General features: G+C 59.0%; 5 protein-coding genes across 5 annotated transcripts; 2 read left to right on the top strand and 3 right to left on the bottom strand.

The window, feature by feature from the left end:
• Nucleotides 1–755: 755 nt before the first annotated feature.
• Nucleotides 756–1,562, top strand: LTHEOB_2093 (Alpha beta hydrolase fold protein; the record flags this gene model as incomplete). The annotated part of the gene is made up of 1 exon (XM_035510867.1): nucleotides 756–1,562. One exon carries the CDS (start codon nucleotides 756–758, stop codon nucleotides 1,560–1,562), a length of 807 nt encoding a protein of 268 aa, XP_035365033.1.
• Nucleotides 1,563–2,888: 1,326 nt separating this feature from the next.
• Nucleotides 2,889–10,174, bottom strand: LTHEOB_2094 (Sensor histidine kinase response; the record flags this gene model as incomplete). Its single annotated transcript, XM_035510868.1, has 5 exons — nucleotides 2,889–7,779; nucleotides 7,828–8,300; nucleotides 8,352–9,164; nucleotides 9,218–10,021; nucleotides 10,067–10,174. 5 exons carry the CDS (start codon nucleotides 10,172–10,174, stop codon nucleotides 2,889–2,891), a joined length of 7,089 nt encoding a protein of 2,362 aa, XP_035365034.1.
• A 421-nt stretch (nucleotides 10,175–10,595) lies between these two features.
• On the top strand, nucleotides 10,596–13,149 carry LTHEOB_2095 (Dil and ankyrin domain containing protein; the record flags this gene model as incomplete). Its single annotated transcript, XM_035510869.1, has 3 exons — nucleotides 10,596–10,734; nucleotides 10,801–11,579; nucleotides 11,635–13,149. The coding sequence occupies 3 exons, from the start codon at nucleotides 10,596–10,598 to the stop codon at nucleotides 13,147–13,149; spliced, it is 2,433 nt and encodes an 810-aa protein (XP_035365035.1).
• Nucleotides 13,150–15,883: 2,734 nt separating this feature from the next.
• On the bottom strand, nucleotides 15,884–18,115 carry LTHEOB_2096 (M protein repeat protein; the record flags this gene model as incomplete). The annotated part of the gene is made up of 3 exons (XM_035510870.1): nucleotides 15,884–17,737; nucleotides 17,788–17,939; nucleotides 17,992–18,115. 3 exons carry the CDS (start codon nucleotides 18,113–18,115, stop codon nucleotides 15,884–15,886), a joined length of 2,130 nt encoding a protein of 709 aa, XP_035365036.1.
• Nucleotides 18,116–19,124: 1,009 nt separating this feature from the next.
• Nucleotides 19,125–20,112, bottom strand: LTHEOB_2097 (uncharacterized protein; the record flags this gene model as incomplete). The annotated part of the gene is made up of 3 exons (XM_035510871.1): nucleotides 19,125–19,599; nucleotides 19,650–19,965; nucleotides 20,016–20,112. 3 exons carry the CDS (start codon nucleotides 20,110–20,112, stop codon nucleotides 19,125–19,127), a joined length of 888 nt encoding a protein of 295 aa, XP_035365037.1.
• Nucleotides 20,113–20,751: the final 639 nt, after the last annotated feature.

A 20,751-nucleotide genomic window follows, 5' to 3' on the forward strand; every position in this document is an offset into this window, starting at 1 on the left:
ACGGGGATTGGGTGGGTGGGATGCTTCACGCGGACACTTTTGGATCGCCGCGAAGGCCGTCAAATGGGCGGCGAGCTCAGCGAACGTGGCGGGAGGTGAAGGGTGCGTGACCACGGCTCGCCTCGTGGGTGACACAGGTCCGTGCTGCGATGCCGGCGCTGTTCCTGGCCCAGCAAAGCACCCGCCCGGCTGACGGCTGCGGCGCTGGTCCTCTGCCTATCCCACGCGACGGGGTCCCGAGTCTGGAGCAGCCCTCACATGCAAGCTCTTCCCCGCGTCCACTCACGCGCCCGCGATAATACATGTACCTGCGCCATCCCGGCCGCCATCGCGATCATACGGATGACTGATGGCCGCTGACTGGTGCAGCCAACAGCCGCGGTTCATGCCTCTGCCACGACCGACGCGCTGACACGCCAGAGACACCAGGAGAACCAGGGGACTGAAACGAAGACGTTGAAAAGGGCGACGAATGCAGTATCCGACAGCTGCCTCTGGACAGGTACCGTATCCGACAGGCAGGCACGCCCGCATCCGCTCCCGCCCAAACGACCAGGGTCCGACAACACCATGACGTCCCCCGGCTCTCTCGCACTTCTTCTCACCCCTCCCACCACACCAATTCTCCTGGAATCCCTCCTTGCTTCTGCAGCCAGCCCCAGAACGCCGTCCACGGGAACAGAAAGCACCTGAAAGAGAAGGATCAACTGCACCAGAGCAACCACCACACCGGATCACCCCACCCCGCAGCAACCATGCCCTTCCTCAACATCGGCTACAAGCGCCTACACTACACCGACTACCCTGCCACCGACGGCAGCAGCTCGCCGCGCGAGACCATCATCCTCCACCACGGCCTCGGCTCCTCGCAAGACTTCTACGCGCCCATCGTGCCCGCGCTGACGGCCGCCGGCTTCCGCGTCGTGACCTTCGACGCCACGGGCGCGGGCCGCTCGCCGTACACGCAGATCGAGCAATCCGTAGCCACGCTCGCCGGCGACGTGCTGGGCGTACTCGACGCCCTATCCATCCCCAAAGCCATCGTGGGCGGCCACTCGATGGGCGGCATGGTAGCCGCGCACCTGGCCGCGACGGCCGGCGGCGCACGCATCGTCGCTGCCATCCTAATCGGCCCCGTCTACCCGTCCGACGCCGTCGCGGGCGTCTTCGCCAAGCGCATCGAGACGGTCGAGCGCGACGGCATGGAGGCCATGGCCAACGCCATCCCGCAGGCCGCCACGGCCAAGGACGCCTCGCTCCTCGCTCGCGCCTTCGTCCGCGAGCTGCTGCTGGCGCAGGACAAGTGGGGGTACATCTCCAACTGCCGCGTCATCGCCAACGCGCAGCGACCCGCCTACGAGGACGTCCGCGTGCCCGTGCTGCTGCTGGCCGGCGCCGAGGACAAGTCCGCACCGCTCGACATGTGCAAGAAGCAGTTCGAGGAGCTCGGCACCGAGGAGAAGGCGCTCGAGATCCTGCCCGGCGTCGGCCACTGGCACTGCGTCGAGGCGCCTGACGCCGTGAGCGCCAAGATCATCGACTTTTACCACCAGATCCAATGAGTGAAGGAGGACTCGCTGTATACCTTTTTGCTACTCGGGGGGGGGCTATTCTAAAACCTGTATGCTGAGGACTAAACTACCTTTTCGCTGTGCATAAGGGGAAAAGAGGAAAATAAAAAGTAGTCTAAGGGGGCGAGATTAGGAAGGAAAGGGACATGATGAATAGAGCAAAAAGAAAATGGGGGGGAAAAAAACAAAGATTTCAAGAACGATGGAACAACACGCGGATGATTTTTTGTGTGGAAAGCGAGGATGAAGAAAGATTATTAAATAAAAAAAGGCACGCCTTCTTACGCCTGGCACGTCTACTACATGAAAAAAAAAAGTTTCCAAACACACTCTAACACGTTTCCCCCACCCGCTCTCTTGAACAACACAAGTTTGCTTCCATCATCCCATCGTGCGAATTATAATCATCATCATCCCAATCGCGCCCCCATCGCCCCCATCGCCAATCGCCCCCCCCATCCCGGTTCCCGAAATGCAACAACATCATGGCCAACCACCCCCCGGCACACGCTATAAAACACAAACCAAAGTGACTCGCGCAACCCCTTTCGTAATAATGAATCCTGTTGTGCCGTGGACCGTGGAAGATGAAGAAGAAGAATACTGATCCTTTCTTTCCCCCCCTTATTCCCCAGAATATGCATCATATGCTAAACATCATTGCAAATTTCTCTAATGCAGCAGACCCGGACGACGTGCGTGTGTGCAAAGGCGTTAAAACAAACAAACAAACAAAAAACAGAAAAACAAAAAAGGTCTCTCTCTCTTCTCCTCCTCTCCTCGACCGTGGTGGTCATTATCCCCCTTCAGTGTGTGTAAAGAAGAAGAAGAAGAAGAAGAAAAAAAGACCTCCGATGTAGAGAGAGAAGAAAAAGTAGAAGTAGAAGTAGAATTAAGAAAAAAAAAAGAGAAAAAGACATAAGGTTACAAGGTTTATAATTTCATCCTTTCCGTAGTAAAGGTGTTTAACTTTTTGTTGTTGTTGTCTGTTGTTGTGTCGATCGTTGCTTCTTTCCTGGCTGGGGGTATCTCTTTTTTGTTTGTCCCTTTGTACCATCCACTAGACTCCACAACCGATGACCATCGAAACGAAAAAAAAAAAAAAACAAGAGGCCGCCCCCGGTCGTCCAATAATGCGGTACTACTATCCTACCATTTGATGAGACGGGGCCGTTTCAGTCGTGATGATTACATGCATGCAAGCGTGAGAGAGAGAGAGAGCAAAAAGAAAAACGTGAGAAAGAAAAAGTCGACACTGTACAAAGCTACTGCTGACCTCACCCCTCTCCCTCCCCTCCGCCTCCGCCTCCGGTTTGTTCACTTCCCATCCGCATGGTTCTGCTCCGACAAGCGCGTCTCGGTCGACGCATCACGAGACACGCCCGGTCTGACCGAAGACTGGCCGCTGGCAGCACCGCCCTGCCTGATAGCCGTGGAAGCCGATGACGCTATGGACGGCGACGGCGACGACTTGCCCGACGAGGAATTCTGTTGTGCGTGCGCGTTGGCGTGATTCTCCGCCGACCGGAGCTCCTCCGAGTTATTCTGCACCGCGGGTGAGCGGTTGGCGTCGCCAGTGAGGGCAGGGCTAGTCGTCATCTCGTCGCGCTCATCCGAGTGGTTCGACTGTGCCTCAGAGGCCTCCTGCAACACGCTCTGAGCGAGCTCGGTAGCTTCTTGCTGGAGGTTAGGCATCTGCTTGGGCGACTGCGACAGGTACGACTCGAGGAGGGACTTGAGCGTGGCGGCGCGGACGGGCTTGGCGAGGTAGTTGTTCATGCCGACCTCGAGGCACTTTTCCTTGTCGCCGCTGATGGCGCTGGCCGTCATGGCGATGATGAGGACCTCGCGCACCGTCGCGTTTGGGTGCCGGCGGATCTCCTTGGTCGCGTCGTAGCCGTCCAGCACCGGCATCTGCACGTCCATGAGCACGAGGTGGTAAGGGTCGTTCTCGGCCATGGCCCTTTCGAGCGCCTCGATCGTCTTCTTGCCGTCCCCAAACGCCTCGCACCGGAAGCCGAGCTTCTTGACGAACGAGATGGCGATGCGCTGGTTGATGGCGTTGTCTTCGGCGATGGCCACCCTGATCTGTTCTCGGGGAAGCTTGGGCAGGCCCTTGTGCGATGGAGGCACCGCCACCTGCCCTGGCGACTTGTCCTCCTTCTCGACCGGCTCGTCCTCGTCCTTTGCCGGCGGAGGCGGCGACGCCGAGTCGACCGCGTCTTTCTTGGATACCTTGTCGAACTTGAGCGAGAAGGAAACGGTCGTGCCGTTGCCGGGAGTGCTGTTGAGCCAGATCTTGCCGCCCATGGTCGTCTCGATGATGGCCTTGACGATGCTAAGGCCGAGGCCGGTGCCCTGGTAGCTCCTGTTGCTCGCGTCCTCGACCTGCGAGAAGGGCAGGAAGAGCTTCTTCTGCTGCTCCTCGGATATACCGATGCCTGTGTCGGAAACGCTGAAGTTGACGTCGAGGGACCGCTCGTCCTCGGCGATGGTTCTGGCCTCGACTGTGACGGTGCCCTTGGAGGTGAACTTGTAGCTGTTGGAGAGCAGGTTCATGAAGATCTGGTGGAGCCTGACCGGGTCTCCCAGCACGAACAGTTCGGGGTTGATGTCGAGGCGGACGACCGTCTCCAGACCACGCTCCAGGTTGGTGAACGACAGGGCCCGCACCACCTCGCTGATGGTTTCGGTGAGGGACACGGGCACTGTGATGAGCTTCATCTTGCCGGCGTCGAGCTTGCTGAAGTCGAGCAAGTCGTTGATGACCGAGAGTAGCGTGTCGGCGCAGACGCGGATGCTGTTGGCGTAGCCTTCCTGCTCCGAGTTCAGCTTGCTGCCCTTGAGCAGCTCGCTCATGCCGATGACGCCATTGAGCGGCGTGCGCAGCTCGTGCGAGACGTTGGCGAGGAAGAGGGACTTGGCCTTGGCGGCTTCTTCCTTCATCTTCATGTTCTGGATGGCCACGGCTTCGGCTTCTTTGGCTTTGAGTTCCGCCGCCCGTGCTTGAGCGAGCGACTGCTTCTGCATCTCGAGCATTGCCACGTTGCTGGCGCTGACTTCGCGGACCTTTTTGAACAGCAGCGCGTTGGCGAGCGACACCGAAACCGAGTTGACCAGCAGCCGTAGCACCGTCAGGTTGCGCTCCGAGAACTGGTTGGGGGCGCCTTCGCAGTAGATGGACCCGAGCAGATGGTTGTCTCCGTGCAGGATGGGAATCGCAATGACGGCCCGCCCGTCGGGATTGCGTCGCCGGTAGGCGTCCGTAACGTTCGAGAAGCGCTCGTCCTCGAGCAGATTCTGCACGAAGACGGTCTCCCTGAATCGGAGCACGTACAGCGTTACTTGCCTTGCCACCTGGTCCTCAACCGACTCGAGTGTCTGGCCGCCTGGGTACTTGGTCACTCCGTCGGGTCCACCGGTGGCGGCAATGCTCCAGCCGAGCTTCTCGTCTTCGGTGACGATGGCGGCGAGCTCGGCACCGGTCGACTCCAGGATGATCTCGGTCATCTTGGCCAAGAGGTTGTCGACTTGCAGCTCAGACGCGAGCACCTGGCTGGACTCGAGGATGCCCGTCAGATCGATGACGTCCAAACCGACGGCGGAGAAGCCGCCGGGCAGGTCGCCGTGCGTATCAGCCCTCTTGATGGCCGCCGGATTGGGCGTCGGGGCGAGCCAAGCCTCGGTCCTGTCGGCCGGCGTCTCGGGTGCGATCTGGCCAGCGTGCTTCTCCAGCTTGTACGCCGTGTTGCCCGTATCCACAATGTCCGTCTGGCAGGCGACGTCGACCGTCTCGATGCCAATTTCGCTGTTTAGCAGCCATTCGAACTTCTGATGCACGTTGTCGAGGACCCCGGCAGCCCCGATGTTGGCATAGCAGCGGAGGCTGTCGATCAGAAGGCGTCTCGCCGGCCTGCGAGCCCCGCGCCGCAGCAAAAAAGTTGCGTAGAGCTCGTACGCGAGGCCTTGGTCGAGCATGTACCCGTCCAGATCAGCATAGTCCAGCGAATTCTCGTAGAATTTGGACGCCTGTTCGTAATCGCACACCAGGTCGTGGTACTCGGCATCGAGGATGGAAATGTACAAGCGGAAGTTGATGTCGTTGTAATTGGCTGCGATGCGGATTTTCTCGGTGAAGGATACGATTCGCTGCAAAAGTGACTCTCTGTCTTCTCGTTCCGGATTCTCCCGGCATGCGGCAATGTAGGAAAGTGAGAGATGGAAGAGATTCGAGTAGTAAATGCGCATGCACCAGCAGCCCTCCATCATGGGCAGCAGAGTCTCGCCCAGCGCCATCGCCTCCTTGATGTGGCCGAACCGGTACAAGCTTGTGAGCATGTAGCTGTAGTAGATGGTCTTTGGCCGCTTGGGATTCGACGCTCGCTTCTCCACGAACGCGATGTAGTCGGACGTCTTGTGCTCGTCGTCGCAGTGCACCTGTTCGGGGTCCTTGACCAGAGTCTTGCCTTGAAGAGCCCGGAGGTACTGGCGCGCCGAGATGAGGAAGACGCCCCCGCGAAGGTCCTCCTGCCAGTTTGTGAACTCGGCGGGCGCTTCGTTGATCCACGCCTCGACCTCGGTGATGGGGAAGTTGGACCAGATCTTGAAGCAGGCGTTGATGCCCATGTTCAAGAGGGAGAGGATGCGGTCGGCCGAGATTATAGTCGCGCTCATGGCCCGGTCGAGGATGGGGAGCTGGTCTCTCACGTGAGTCTGGAGGTGGCCCATGAACAGGGCGTGCAGTGTCTCTCCGCGGCCTATCGTGTACATGTCGTCGTGGAATATGATGAAGAGCTTCTTGGCGATCTCGCCCACCTCGATGCCGAACTTGGTCATGCCGAACCGACCGGCCGCTATGCTGGCGAGGTGCACGTAGCCGAGCGCTGCTTGAGGGAAGTTGCCTCGGGTCTGGTGCAGATCTACCATGATCATGCTCATCTGGTAGAAAAGTCTGGAGTCGCTCCAGAAGGCGGCGCTCGCCATTTCCACGAGGACGGCGCCCATGGCGAGGAGCTTTGGATCCGTCGTCAGCGGTCTCGAGAGGAGCTGTATCCTGTCGCACTGCTGCAGACCAGCGCACATGACCTGAAATTGCTTGTCGCACTCCTCCCACGACTTTTCCTCGACCCGGAGACCCAGATCCGCCAAGCACTGCCTGAGGGCCTCGAAGGCGGCGAACGAGTCGCCTCGCATGGCGAATATGCGCGATTGCAGGACCCAGCAGGGCGCCTTGTCGACGGCCGTCTTGGCGTGGGCGAAGATGGTCTGGCAAAGGCCGAGCGCGGGCTCGAAGAAGCCCTGGTACCAGTAGCATTCGGCTGACCGCGTGTAAATGTTCAGCGTCTCGCGGTAGTCGACGTCCTCGTTAGACTCGTCCCACGGGTCGTCCTGGAGGAGATTGAAGCAGCGCGTGTAGTAAAAGAGCCCCGTGGAGCGCGCTCCGGCGTCGCAGGCATTCTCGGCCGCCTGTTGCAGAGCGTTCCTGTACAGCGCACGGTTCCTCACCCTGCCCTTAATGAGATCCGAGGCGCACGCAACGTGGCGGGCTCGGGTGAACAGGGACTTGGAACTCGTGGTCGTGTTGTCCTGGTATGCGTGCTCAATCATCGTCTTGGAAATGGCAAAGTGCATCTCATTCTGGTTGAAGTTTTCGCTTTCTATGAGCGATTGCGAGGCCTGCATGTACCTGTCGTGGGCGAAGCGGAAGCGATCCTCGTCGTCACCGGACATGACAATGTACGAAGCGATGGCCCCGTCGATGCCTTCGACGGGGTCGACGTCGGTGATGGGGAGACCCGTGGCGTTGGCGGCATGCTCGCCCTGCATCAACCGCTTGACGATAGCGAACGAGAAGGTGCTCCCGATCAAAGAGGCCCAGGCGAGGAGGTAGCGGGTGACCTTGGGCAGCTCCTGCAGGCGCTTCACGATGAAGTCGTTGTTGATGCGCGAGCCGTAGGCGGTCGACCTGAATTCAGCAAACACCTTGTCGAGATCAAAGTGCCAGGCCGAGTCCTGCCAGGAGTAATATATGCATTTCTTACGGTAGCACGTGTCGAGCATCTCGCGGACGAAGAAGGGGCTCCCGCCCGTCTTTTCTTGGATGGTGGCGACCAGTGGCAGACAGTACTCGGGATCGCGGTGAAGCGTCTCGGCAACGAAATGGGCCGTGTCCACCTCGGTAAATGGGTTCAAGGTAATCCTGGTCATACTACTCAGGATCAGTGGTGTAAAAACCGGTTGCGAACGGCCAACTTACTTTGTGGCCGAGTCGAGCAGCGACTTGATGCCTGGGGTCAATCTCTCTTCCTCGCGGTAGGTGAGGATCATGACGAGGGGAAGCTTGTTGTGGACGATGGCTTGGATCAGCTCGAGGCTCTCGTCGTCGGCAAACTGCAGATCGTCGATGCAAAAGCAAATGGACTGCTGGCGGGCTAGCATACGCAATACGTCGATGAAGGTGCTCATGACGCGCGAGGCGTTGCGGCCGGTGATGGCGCTGGAGAAGGCATGCTGGTGGGCGACGTCGGGGGCCGAGGCCTTGGTGATGTTTCCCAGCAGCCACTCGGGCAGGTCGAGGTACGAGTGCAGGATGGGCCACACGGGCTGGACGTGGGCGCGCACGTTGTTGTGGAAGTCGGTCGAGATGTTGGACTCGGAGAAGATCTGGCGGAAGAGCGAGGACATGAGCCTCAGGATGGGATCGAAGGGAGCACGCTTGGCTTGGTCAAACTGTAACAAGTAAGTTTTAATTCGCGCAGCTCGGCACGAGCCGACACCCACCTTGGTGGTTGCAAAGTAGAAGCCGCGACCGCGAACTACGGGCTGCACCGACTGGATCAGGCTAGACTTGCCGTAGCCTCCCGCGCCGGCCACGACAATCAGCTCGCAGTGCGTTTTCTTGCGGAAGCGGTGGTGGTTCCTGAGCTGGCCGGCAGGGTCGTCACCAGCCTGAGCCGACGACATGCGGCGCACGGCATGATCGGCGCTCCAATTAGAAGAGCGGCTTTCGGTCGACGGCCGATGATCGGATGGCTCCGGCAGCGAGACCGACGCCTCTGAGTTGTTGCGCGGGGTGCGCGACTCGTTGAGGTGCTCCGAGCCTCTGGAACTGGTGCTCTCGGACCGCACGTCGGCGATGTCATCGAGCGCCAAGTTGTCTAGCCGCGAGCTCAGTGACGACCCTGACGTAGACCCGAAGCTGTACAGGCTTTTCTTGAGTGAAGGGTGCTGGCTCTTGGACACGCGGTCCACCACCTCCAGGATCGTCTGCCGCTCCTTGTCGCGCCCGATGAGTCGTGACGGCAGGCTGAAGAAGCTCGACACGTCCTTGGTCGCTACTTTGAACGTCTTTAGTAGCTCGACGTCGCCGTCGCACAGGATCTTGTTTAGCTCGAATAGGTCGTACTTGAGCCCGGACGCCGAGTTGTAGCGCTCTTCGATGTTCTTAGCCGTCATCTTAGCCACGACCTGCGACAGCGCCTCGGGGATGTCCAGCCGCTTGGACGACACGGGCGGTATGCGGCGTGACAGCACGCTCTGCATGATCTCCAGCGGCTTGTCTCCCTCGAATGCAGGTTCCCCCGTCAGCATCGTCTATGAAGGCGTCAGTGTGTGCTCCACGGCCGGCGGAGCTGCCCACCACTTACCCAAAACAGAATGCCCAGGCTGTAGATGTCAGTCCGCGTGTCGGGCTCGGCAGGCAGGCGGCCCGTCTGCTCGGGGGCGATGAACTGCAGCTTGTGCTCGACGCCAATCTCGCGGCTAAGGGTGCTCCAGCCAGCTGACGTCAAGCCATTCTCGAAGCTCCGCGTGCCCGAGCCAAAGTTGAGCATGCGCACCTCGCCCGTCTCCTGGTTGAAGTGGAAGGCGTCGCCGCGGATCTCGCCGTGCACCAGCTTCTTGTTGTTGTGCAGGATCTCCAGCGACTTGGAGGCGCCCGTTGCGAAGCGCATGAACAGCTGCAGCGGGATTTGCATGGCCGTCTTGGTGCCGGCCGGGGCCTGCCATTTGGCGATCCTGTAGAAGGCCGGGCCCAGATCGACAATGTCGCGGATGTAGTTGTCACCCGGCGATTCGAAGATGGAGACGATCAGCGTGTCGCTGCCGGGGCGTGCTGGCAAGCGCACCAGCTCGATGGGGCGCACGAAGTGCTTGCAGTCCGGGTCGCACTCGGTCACGATCGACTTGGCGAGGGCAAACTCGCGCTCCAGGCGCAGGATGTGGTTGGAGACGCGGGCGACGACGCGCCGGCCACGCGGGGGGGTGCCATCGGCCACCTGCTGGGTCAAAGAGGCGGCATTCGCCTCGCTGTTGGACGAGCGGTGGGTCCGCAGCGCGGGCTTGGGGTCAGAGCCGGTGGAAAAGCTGTGCGAGGTAAGGGCGCGGTTGGGCAGCTGTTGGTGCGGCTTCACGGGGTGCTGGAAGCCGAAAAAGTGCCAGTTGTCGTAGGACTGCGGCTTGGTCAGTGGCGACTTGGGCACGCGAGGAGAACTCACGCTGTGGAAGGGCTCCGTCTCCGTGTCCCACGTGTAGCCGGGCAGCTCGGCCAGGCGCAGCAGGGCCTGGCGGGCGACGCGGTTTTCCGATGGAGCGTCCTCGTCCATGGTCGACGCGTGGCGATGGAGGAGCCGACTCAATTCATGGCTTTGGCCCGGCGGGGGCGCTAGAGGGCGGGTTCGCTAGCAGCAAAACGTCATGGGCTGCGGCGTCGTTCGGGGGGGTTGAGCTGGCGGCGGGCAGCGCGTCGTGGGCGAGGGCGAGGGTGCCGGGAGGAAGCTCGAGCTCGGCCCGGGCTGGTGTTGAGACTTGCTGCTTCACAATCATGGCCAGGAAGCGGGCGGTGGACAATGGCCCTTGGCGCGCCTTCTTCGAACGTCACCCGAGCCGCATTGCTATAACCCCGTTCTGGCGATCTGCCCGTTCATTCCATCTCCACCCACCGCCGGCCACATTACTCGGGGCCTGAGCGCATGCGCTGTGATCGCCAGAAGCCACACTGGCTTCTCAAGCCCATGCACCACCACCATGGCGTCGACCGATGAGAACGGAGGCCACGATGCCGCCCCGCCCCGCCAGCTGCCCGACGACTTGCCGCGCTCGCTCGACGACCGCCGCTCGACGCCGCAGCTGGCCAGCGAGACCGAGATATACGACGCTTGGCAGGGTGCGTTGCCTCCTTCTGCGCGCCGGTGTTTGTGTGTCGTGTGCTGACCAGGTGCCCCATCCGCAGGCCAGTCCCAATTCATATCGACACCGCTCCCCTCCAAGCCCCTCAACTTCGACCTGTCTCTCGACGGCCCAACCGACCCCAACCCCTCGATCGCGGACAGCGACAGCCGCCTCAACGAGATGCTCGAGCAGCAGTCTCGCCTCAAGCATGACAGCATGAACGAGGGGCAGGAGGACTCGATCATCAAGGACAACAGCCTGTCGGACCAAGAAAAGCGCGACATTCTGCAGAACTCGCTCAACCTCGCCGCCTCCAACGGCGACACCCTGACCATCGAGCGCTTCGTCTCCGGCAATGCCAAGCCCTTTATCGACGTCAACGCCCCGGACGCCGACGGCACTCCGCCGCTGATTTACGCCGCCTGCTTCGGCCATGAGGAGGTTGTCGCCGTCCTGCTGGACGCCGGCGCCCATGTCGACATCCAGGACCGCAACCGCTGGACCCCGTTGATGTGGGCCATCACCAACCGTCACAAGGCCATCGCCAAGCTGCTACTCGACAAGGGCGCGAAGCCCGAGACGGCCTCGTCCTCGGGCCGCACCGCCTTCGACTTTGTAGCCCCTGGCAGCGAGCTCCAGGACTACTTGCACGAGAGCGGCTACACCATCGGCAACATCGGCGTCGCCACCAGCGGCGACGACTTTTACACGGCAGGCTTCGATCAGGACCGCTTCGAGGAGGAAATGGCCGAGAACGAGCTGCGGAGACGCATGATGATGGAAAGTGCTATTAATTTGGAGGTTGACTTGGGAAATTTGGGTATCGACGAGCAGCCAGAGGTTAGTACTGGACGTGCCGAGTTGAGAGTGCGACCTGCTGATCACACGCGACCAGGAACCCGAGGAGTTCGAAGAAGGCCAGGAATTCGTGTGGGACCGCTGCCTGAACGACCAAATGTTTGTCTTCCAAGAAAACGAGTTAGATCGCATCCTAGACATTGTCATCACCAACATGACGCCCACCCGTTCGCCCTCGCAGAAGCCCGTCCCTGCGAACATCATCTTCCTCGGCGCGCGCTACGCTCACTACCACTCCAGCGAAGATCTGCTGGAGAAACTGCTGGTCACGTCCATGGACAAGATCAACGACGCCGTCGAGAAGCATCAATGGGACATGACCATGCTCGCATTTTGGGTCTCCAACCTCACGCTGCTGCTCTACTACCTCAAGAAGGACGCCGGCCTCGTCGAGGCGTCGGTCGAATTCCAGTGCCAGATTGCCGAGCTCATTAACGAGATCTTCGTTCTGATCATCCGCGACGCTGAGCGCCGCATGGACAAGGTTCTCGACACGGCCATGCTGGACCACGAGACCATCCCCGGCTTCGAGGACGTGAGTTTCACTGGAGAGTGGAGGATCTTCAAGAGCAAATCGAAGCCGAAGCCGCCGGAGCCGTTCGAGAAGCGCTTCAGGCCCCCTTCGCCGAAGCGCAGGGCCCAGGTGTCCCCGAGGAACATCACTTCGCTGCTGTCCTCGACGCTCTTCGTGCTCGACCTCTACGACATCCACTCGGTCATCACCGCCCAGGTCCTCTCGCAGCTGCTCTACTGGCTCGGTGCCGAGCTGTTCAACCGCATCATGTCCAACCGCAAGTACCTCGCACGCACCAAGGCCATGCAGATCCGCATGAACGTATCGACGCTCGAGGACTGGGCACGGCAGAACAACCGCCAGCCCGAGCACTTTGAGAGCGGCGCCCTCACCGCCACCGGCGAGAACACCATGGACGCCGCACGGAGGCATCTGGACCCGGTCGTCCAGCTGCTGCAGTGGCTGCAGTGCTTCTCGTCCCTCGGCGAAGACCTCGACTCGCTCAAGGCCACGCTCGAGCAGCTTCCGCGCCTCACGCCCCAGCAGATCAACCACTCGGTGAGGTATTACAGGTCCGAGGTCGGCGAGAAGACGCTCCCCAAGCCTGCCCTGAAGTTTCTGTTCAACCTCCAAAAGGAGGTGGCCGAGCGGCGCTTGTCGAAGCAGAGCCGCAAGTCCATGCCGCCGCAGATTCCGACCGAAGGCTCGCCCACGTCGCCCACGACCGACCGGCCCATGTCGCCCACGCCGTCGCTAGCCCCGTCGCTGGCCACGGTTGCGTACATGGCACACGACGAGGAGGAAGACGCACCCGAGAACCTGTTGATGGACCCGGCTCTGATGCTCCCATTCTCGTTACCCACATCGACCGACATGCTCGTGACGTACGGCGCCGGATTCGGAGGCACCGACAAGGAGCGCGAGCGCAAATACCTGCCCACCGTGCCCCCGGAGTTCTTGGAGAAGCTCGAGTTCAGCAGCAACAAGAAGGACCTCTACGGGGACGCGAGGTGGAGCGACGACGGCGAAAGCGCCTGAACGCGGTAAATGACGACAGATATGCACCCCCCATGTCTAAGACATCCCTCTCATTCCTAACTTGAAATGATTTTCCTTTCTCTTCAAGACGACTCAAGGCTTGCGTGCGAGTGGGATGCTGTACGAATGAACGGAAGGATCAACGCTAAGGGAAGGACTAGACGAAACTAACTCATTCTACTGCTGCATCGGGAAACGGAGTTCAGACGACTACCACCACGGGCTATTGTTTTCCTTGTTTTACTCGCGAGAGACTGCGTATTTCTTTCCCCGTTTCATTGGTTCTCATTAAACCTCCAACGTCCGTTGCTGCACTATTTTCCCGGTGGTTGCTCCTCGAACGCGTCATGTACTCTGTTTCTTTAGCTTTTGAGAGATGGAAGGAATACCCTTTCCGTTAATTTGAATGGCCTGTGATTGATTTTTTTTTTTCAGTGCCGTCGTGTTCCCCGTACGCTGCATGATCCAGTGGCCTGATCATGTTCACTCTCTGTCTAACCTTTTCTTACCAAATTCCATTTCCTACAAGTTCATCGACCCGGTCTCACTTGATGAACCCCTTTCATTCTTCTCCTGCCTTTCCTCGATACCGGGTTTGATGTTGTCAGCCGTCGGGTCACGCTACACAAGTTTCCGGCAATCCGCATCCGTGCTGCCGTCTCCCTTCGACGGCTCTCCGGAAGCGGCTCGCCGGTACGCGCGGGTACCAGCCTTTCCAATAATGTCACACGAGAACTGCAGACCCCATCTGAAAATAGCTGCAGCAATGACGTCATATGCATATGAGCCGAAAAAAGCCAAGATGGACGAACGTTGCGGCGAACGGCGCAGATCAAACGGTCCAGCCATTTTCATAAGGCGGGGATACCGAGGAACCGCGTTGTGCCCAATCACGAGCGTCTGTGGCTTGCAGGCGGTCCCGCTGTTGCACAATGAAGTACGTACGTCAGCCACGTGCGCCGAGCGGCGCCACTGGGCAACTTCCTTCGACGACGGTTCCGATAGCCGGAGTAGCGCTTATGTTTGCAGGTTTTTGGGATAGATGGGACTTTGGACTTTGGTTCGCGGGATCTGGGCTGAGGGAGGCCAAGAAAAACGTGTGGAGAATTTGGGAATACAGGGAGCTAGCTGGCTGTGTGTGTGGGCGGGTTGGCGGGTGGTGAGCAGGGCTGGCTGGCTGCTGTGGCGGGGCTTGCATATAAGGCTGGCGTAAGCCCCCCGTCCGTCGTTTATTTCGACATCATCGCACTACTTACTACAACAATCGTCATTGTCAATCACACAGCTTTTTCTTTAAACTAAAACCTTTCTGGTGACAAGTCATTCGATATCAGAGAGCGACCACGATATACATACAACCTTCAAGACTCAACCTCCTCCCAAGTCGTCGATTACATCCTCCACCGCAAGAACTCCAGAACACAAGCTCTTCTTTCTCATCGACACACACATACATAAACAAACCCCAACCCCGAACCTTTCCAACCGATCACCACGACAACAATGGGCTGCGGACCGTCTCGTCCTCGCCACCGCCGCCACCACCAACCAGTCTTCATGACCAGCAGGCCCGCCGCGAGGCCCTGCGGCCCGCCGCCACCCATGGCTTACGGAGGAGGAGGAGGAGGAGGAAGGTGTGGTGGTGGGGGGCCCCAATATGGCTACCACGGTGGCGGCGGCGGAATGGGATACGGGAGAAGGGGGCCGATGATGATGGGGGGCGGCAGGATGGGGGGGAGGAGGCGGTGCTAGGGCCACGGCTGCTGTCAGGACGACTGAGGCGTGGTGGAAGGGATGTTAACTGTATTCTTTTTTTTTTCTTTCTTTGTATGATAGGAGGAGTGGATTGCGTGGATTGCTGGTTTTAAGTCGTGGGGTTAAATGTACACGATCACCACTTGCGAAACTATACATAGCTCTAAGACTGTATATGTTGAGTTCTTATATTGAAAGTAATTTTTCGTTTTTTCTGTACCTAGAAGTTTAAGTACTAATAATAATATAAGATAACTCAAATTTTATTCCCGTTAAAGTTTAATAGCTTGCCAGTAGCGGCTAGCTAAGAAGTTAATAAAAAGTACAAACAGACGAGCAAAAAAAATACAACTCGAGATACAGCTAGCGCGTCCAGCATCGACGGCATTGCCAGCAACGCTCGCCCGCGCGCACATTCTTTCCACAAAGATGTGAAGATACGAAGGTACAAACAAATAAGTAAACAATATACATTTACTACCGGTCCTAGAGATACTAGTAGTGTTAATATACCGCATGTTGGAGACGCTACAGGCAACTCGAGTCACTAATAGTATCAGAGCTGCTAGAGGTGCCAAACGTTTTTGCGAATCACATATGTCGTTGTAGTAAATGCTACTAGCAGCAGCCTAGTCGTCCTCACGCCTAGAATATTAGTTAAAGACTACATTTAGTCTGCAAGGGTGATTGTGCATTTTCTGCACAAAATGTGCAGAGTTTGAATTTTCCTTCGAGCAAATCTTACACTAATTGTCACAAATCATCACCACGTTGTGCAGAGACCCCTCCATCGTCTTCTACTGAAATTTTGCTCTCCGCTCACACAGCAGCCATGAAACCACCGGATATCGCCCCATGCACCCTTTACCCCGAGATCCCCCCTCCCAAACCGAAGCCAGCAAAAAAAAAAAAAAAAAACCTCTACGAACGAACCGGTCGAACGCCCCACCACCAACTCCATACCATATGCCACAGACAATTAACCCCCCACCGCCGCCCTCGTCGACCCCTCCCAAAAATCCAGCGTCAACTGCGCCAAAAAGCACGGAATCTCCTTGCGCTGCTCGACCCAGAACTCGATCTGGCCCCTGATCTCGTTGGCGAAGACGCTCTTCTCGCCGCCGGAGACCTTCATGGTGCCGCGCTCGCCGTCGAAGACGATGCTGTTTTCGCCGAGCTCTTCGTCGCCCGGGTGGAAGAGCGACGTGACTTTGACGCGGCCGTTGGGCATGATGTCCAGCTTCCACCCCAACAGGCTCGCCACGGCCTCGCGGAACTCGAGCGCCTTGGCCGACCACAGCTGCTTCAGCCGCAGCGTCTTCTTGTCGCGGTCGCCGATGGTGCGGGTGAGCTCTGCGATCTCGGCGCGCGCGGCCTCGAGGCTGGCGTGGGGGACGACGGCATTATCGTCGCCCAGCGAGGCGAGCTTGCCCTCGAGTTGGGCCAGCAGCGCCTTGTTCTCCTCGCGCAGCGTGCGCACGGTGCTGAGCTTGAGGGCCTCTGCGTCGGCCGTGGGGTTGGAGCGGAGCTCGAGGATGCGGGTGCGCGAGCTCTCCTTGAGCGCCTTGAGCTGCTTCTCCTGGGCGCGGCGCTCCGACTCGAGCACCTTCTTCTCCGTCTGCAGCTTGCCCATGTCGTCCTGGAGCTGGCGGTTCTTGCGGCGGAGCTCGCCCAGGCGCACGTCGTCGTCGTCGTCGCGCGGCCGCTTGCTGCCGACGATGGTGATTTCCTTGGTGTTGGCCTCCTCGAGGGCCGACATTTCGGCGTGGAGCGATTGCATTTCGTTGCGGTAGTTGTCCACCATTTCTTCCAGTTCCTGGATGCGTTGGGATTTTGCCGCGTCGAACGTCTCGGGCTGGAACTCGCTCTCTTCGGCGTCGAAGGCCTTGAGCTGCGCCCGCAGGTATTCCACTTCTTTCACGGCCAGCGTCCGCTGGCGCTCGAGCCTCATGCGTAGTTTGCTGTCCGATGCGTTGCCGGCGCCCTTCAGCTTCTCCAGCTCTTCGCGAACCTTGGCCTTCTCGTCCTCTAGGGACTTGATCGTCTCGTCTCTCGCCATGAGTTCTGCTTGCACGGCACCTAGGCGGTCGACCATGGTCGCCGTTTCCAGCCTTTCCCTGACGAAGGCCTTGGCCAGGTCTTCAGGAGTGTGGAACTGCAGCTCGCCCTCGGCCTGCGCCTGGCCCTCGAGGTACGTGGTCCACGCGCTCTTCTCGTCCTCCAGTAATTGCCTCTTGAGCTGCTCCTCGCTCAGCTCGCGGCGGAGGTCCTCCATCATGCGCAGCTTGTTCTCGAGGGCCAGCTTCTCCTCCTCGACGACCTCGACGCTCTTCTGCACCTTGCGGAACTGCTTCAGCTCGGCGGCCTGCTCCCTGTTGACGGCCTCGAGCTTGCGGATGTGCGTGACCTGCTCCGACAGCTCGCGCTTGATGATGGCCAGCGTGTCCTGGTCGCCCGACTGGGCCTTGAGGCGGATGATCTCGCTCTCCATCTCGCCGGCCTCGGCCTCGCGGCGCGCCAGCTTCTGCTGCGCCTGCTGCAGCGCCGCCACCTGCGCGTCCAGCTCGGCCCGCAGCTCGTCGAACGACTGCTGCAGCGTGCCGTAGCGCGTCTCCAGCTCGTGGTAGCGGTGCTGGCTCTGCCGCTCCAGCGACGCCAGCTCGTTCTGCGCCTCGTCCGCGTCCTCCTGCAGCGACGTGTTGCGCTCCTGCAGCGTCCGCACCTTGCGTTCTAGCTCCAGCTTCTCGTTTGTGCCGCGCGCTTGCGTCTCGCTCGTCTCGCGTTGCAGTGCTTCGTACTTCTTCGCCGCTGCCTTGCTCGCCGATTCGGCTGCCTGGAGCTCGAGTTAGCGATTGCCGAATGATACGTCGCGGGCTCACGAACCTGTGCGCGCTGGTACTCTGCTTCGGCCTTGTTCTGTGCATCCCGCAGTTCTGCCTGGTGGCTGAGCGTGCTCATCTCCCGCTCCTGCTTGAGCGATTCGAGCTCATACTGCAGGGTGTTGATCTGCGCGCGCAGGTCCTCGTTGCCAATGTCTGCCGTCCCGAGTCAGCCAAAGGGACGTTGCGCGCCTACTGTTCGACCCACCTGGTTTGACGACCGACTGCCGCAATGTCTGACGAAACGATTGTGCGTGTGCGGACGCGGGCGCGCCTTCGCCCGTCTCGCCGGTGAAGAAGTTGAAAGAGGGCTGGTTGGTGTTGCGTGCCATGGCGACGACCCGAGTTTGTAAACAAAGTCGTTGCGTGCGAAGCTCTCTCGGAGGCCTTGTCCTGGGCCGTGTCGGGGCGATTGACTCGCGCAGATTCGGATGGTTGGTCGAGCGGCGGGCATCCGGCGATCGCGGTGGCGGAGAGAAAGAGGGGCGAGGTTGCCCTCTGGTCAGGATGGGTGTCGCAAACAATGCGACGGAGGTCGGCGTGGCAGCGTGAAAGACGATGCACCCCGGCCGCTCATCCAAGGCCCGAGCTCCACGCGCATTCACGTGCCCTAAACCCAACCACCACTTGTAGTTGCTGAACAATGCTTGACTTCGGTCAGTGTCTCATTGGGGTGGGAATGTACGAAAGAAGCATTTATACGACAAAATCTCCGAGTGTACTTGACGAGTCGACAGAATCATCCTCGACTCCACCACACATTGCAATAGCTATCGGGACGTGAACGAATTATCAGGTCATGAATTACCTGTGGCGCATTTGTATTTGGCTTGGCGCTCTCTCTATGAGTGGGGGTATTCAAAAGGCGATATACTAACTGGCATGCCATTAAGCTTTGTTCAGACTCAAGCAGCAAGGACTCGGACGTACGACCGCAAACTGCGAAAGGAACAAGGGAAGTATCGTCAACATCAAAGTTGGATCACAACAAGCAGTGAACAGTGTGGGTAGAGAAATGTTGACTGATTCCGTCTTGTAGCTACATCAGCAACTGCAGAGTTCCCATTTCAGAAGTTCCCCTCGAACGCCATCTCGTCAGCAAATATGCTCTCTTGAGTCATTGCCAGCAAATATGCTCCCTTGAAAGTCAGCAAGTATTTTCCTCCAACGCCGCTTTGTCAGTGGTTGCCCCCCCTTGAAAGTCGCATTGCCAGTAAGTATCGCTCAGAGCAGCATCTTCAGTATCGCTCAAAGCAGTATCGCCAGTAAGTATCGCCAGTAAACGCTCAAAAGCCACATCATCAGTAAGGTTCCCTCGAAAGCGCCACAGCCTGTAGCCTACTAAATGTCTTCGTGGTCGAGCTCAGCAATCAACTCAGCGACAATCTCAACAACTTCCGTGTTGTTGTGGAGAACTTCGGACGCGATGGCCTCCAGAAGCGAACGAAGCTTGGCGCGGTGGATCAGAAGAGTCGTGATAGTCGACTTTGCACGTTGAAGATATGTGTAGCGCGTGCGTTGACGTTCAATGGCCCTGTCAAGGCGGCGCGTGTAGTGCTCCTCAACTGACATGCTGCGATCCTGCTCGTGGTCATCCCGGGCAAGATTCGCCAAGCGGGCCAGAGCGCGGTCAAGATCCGCCTCGATATCCTCCTGCCAGTCAGTATGCTCTCTGACACCGTGCTGTGAAAGTGGAGTTGAAGATCTGCTGTTGAGAGTAGGGCTGGAGAGGAGGATCGGACTGGAGTTCAAGAGAACTTCCTCATCGTCAAGAAGGGGGCCTGGGTCGGCCAGGGTTGTAGTGGTGGCAGAACTCCTGTTATTCGTCAGCTGCTAGACAGACAAAAAACGTCACACTTGACATACACATCGCTAGACAAGTCGGGAAGGCGCTGGAGGACCTCCTCAATCGAAGGCAGGTTCTGCTGAGGGACGGCCCTGTCCGAAGCTCCGGTGCTGGGCACGGGCGTGTTCTCAGGGGCAGTGGTCGGAGACTCAATCAGGCGGACATTGACAGCGGGCAGGTCGAGCAGCGGGAGGAAGTTTTGCTGGCCGCTCTGGCTTGGCGGGGGCGGACGCAGTCCGAAGCGGTTGCTGCTATGAACGCGGGCTGGAAGAGGAAGTCCACCCTGGTTCAGGGCAGCGAAAGGGGTGGCCTGGACAGCGCCCATACCCTCGCCCTCTGGGTTGCGTGTCAGAATCAGTACAGTCAGGGGCATGGAACGTACGTACCGGGGGACGCAATGTAGTGAGGAGAGTTCTCTTGGAGACCCATGCTAACCGAGTCGGAAGCCAAGGTCGACGAACGCGGCTGCGAGCCCGTAGACATGATGACAGTTGTTGTAGCTGATGAAAACAGGATCTGGACTGATTTTAGAGTACAGACACGTCGTAGGCGGATAGTGCAAAGTGAAGTGAATGGGATCACGATGGTCAATATGGATGGGCGGCGGTGAGCGGGTTAGAGGAGGCTTACTGTGCGAAGCTAAACGGCGATGTGAAAGAGCAGAGGCACTTTCTTGACTGAGCTGACGACGCAATTGGCGCTGCTGGAAGCTTTCGCGGTGGTGGGTCCGTGAGTAGGAGTGAGGTGAAGGACAGTAAGGTCAGATGGGGTGTGAGATGAGTCCGCGGACGTTGCACGTCGCAGTCAGGAAGCGCGGCGAGGAAGTGGGGAAGATGAGCGCTCAATGCCAGCGTGCGAGGGCACACCTTTCTCGAGCGGATAAGGTTGGTGGTGGTGAAGAAGAGAGAGAGAGGTCAGGTCGGGTTGGACGGCGTTTTAAACAGGCCTGGAGAAAATCCCCACGGGGGAAGGAACGTTGGCAGCTGCCTCCCCGCGGGCTCTGAGATGACGTGTAGTAGCGTACGCCAGCTGTAGGCATGCTGCAGATTCAGCAACCGCGCGTGCACGTGCAGCGTGCTCCCGGCAGGAGCACCCACCCCTCTGCGCTTCAGCGGCACGAAC

The sequence above is a fragment of the Lasiodiplodia theobromae genome (genome assembly GCF_012971845.1).
Source record: "Lasiodiplodia theobromae strain AM2As chromosome Unknown scaffold_5, whole genome shotgun sequence".
NCBI lineage: Eukaryota > Fungi > Ascomycota > Dothideomycetes > Botryosphaeriales > Botryosphaeriaceae > Lasiodiplodia > Lasiodiplodia theobromae.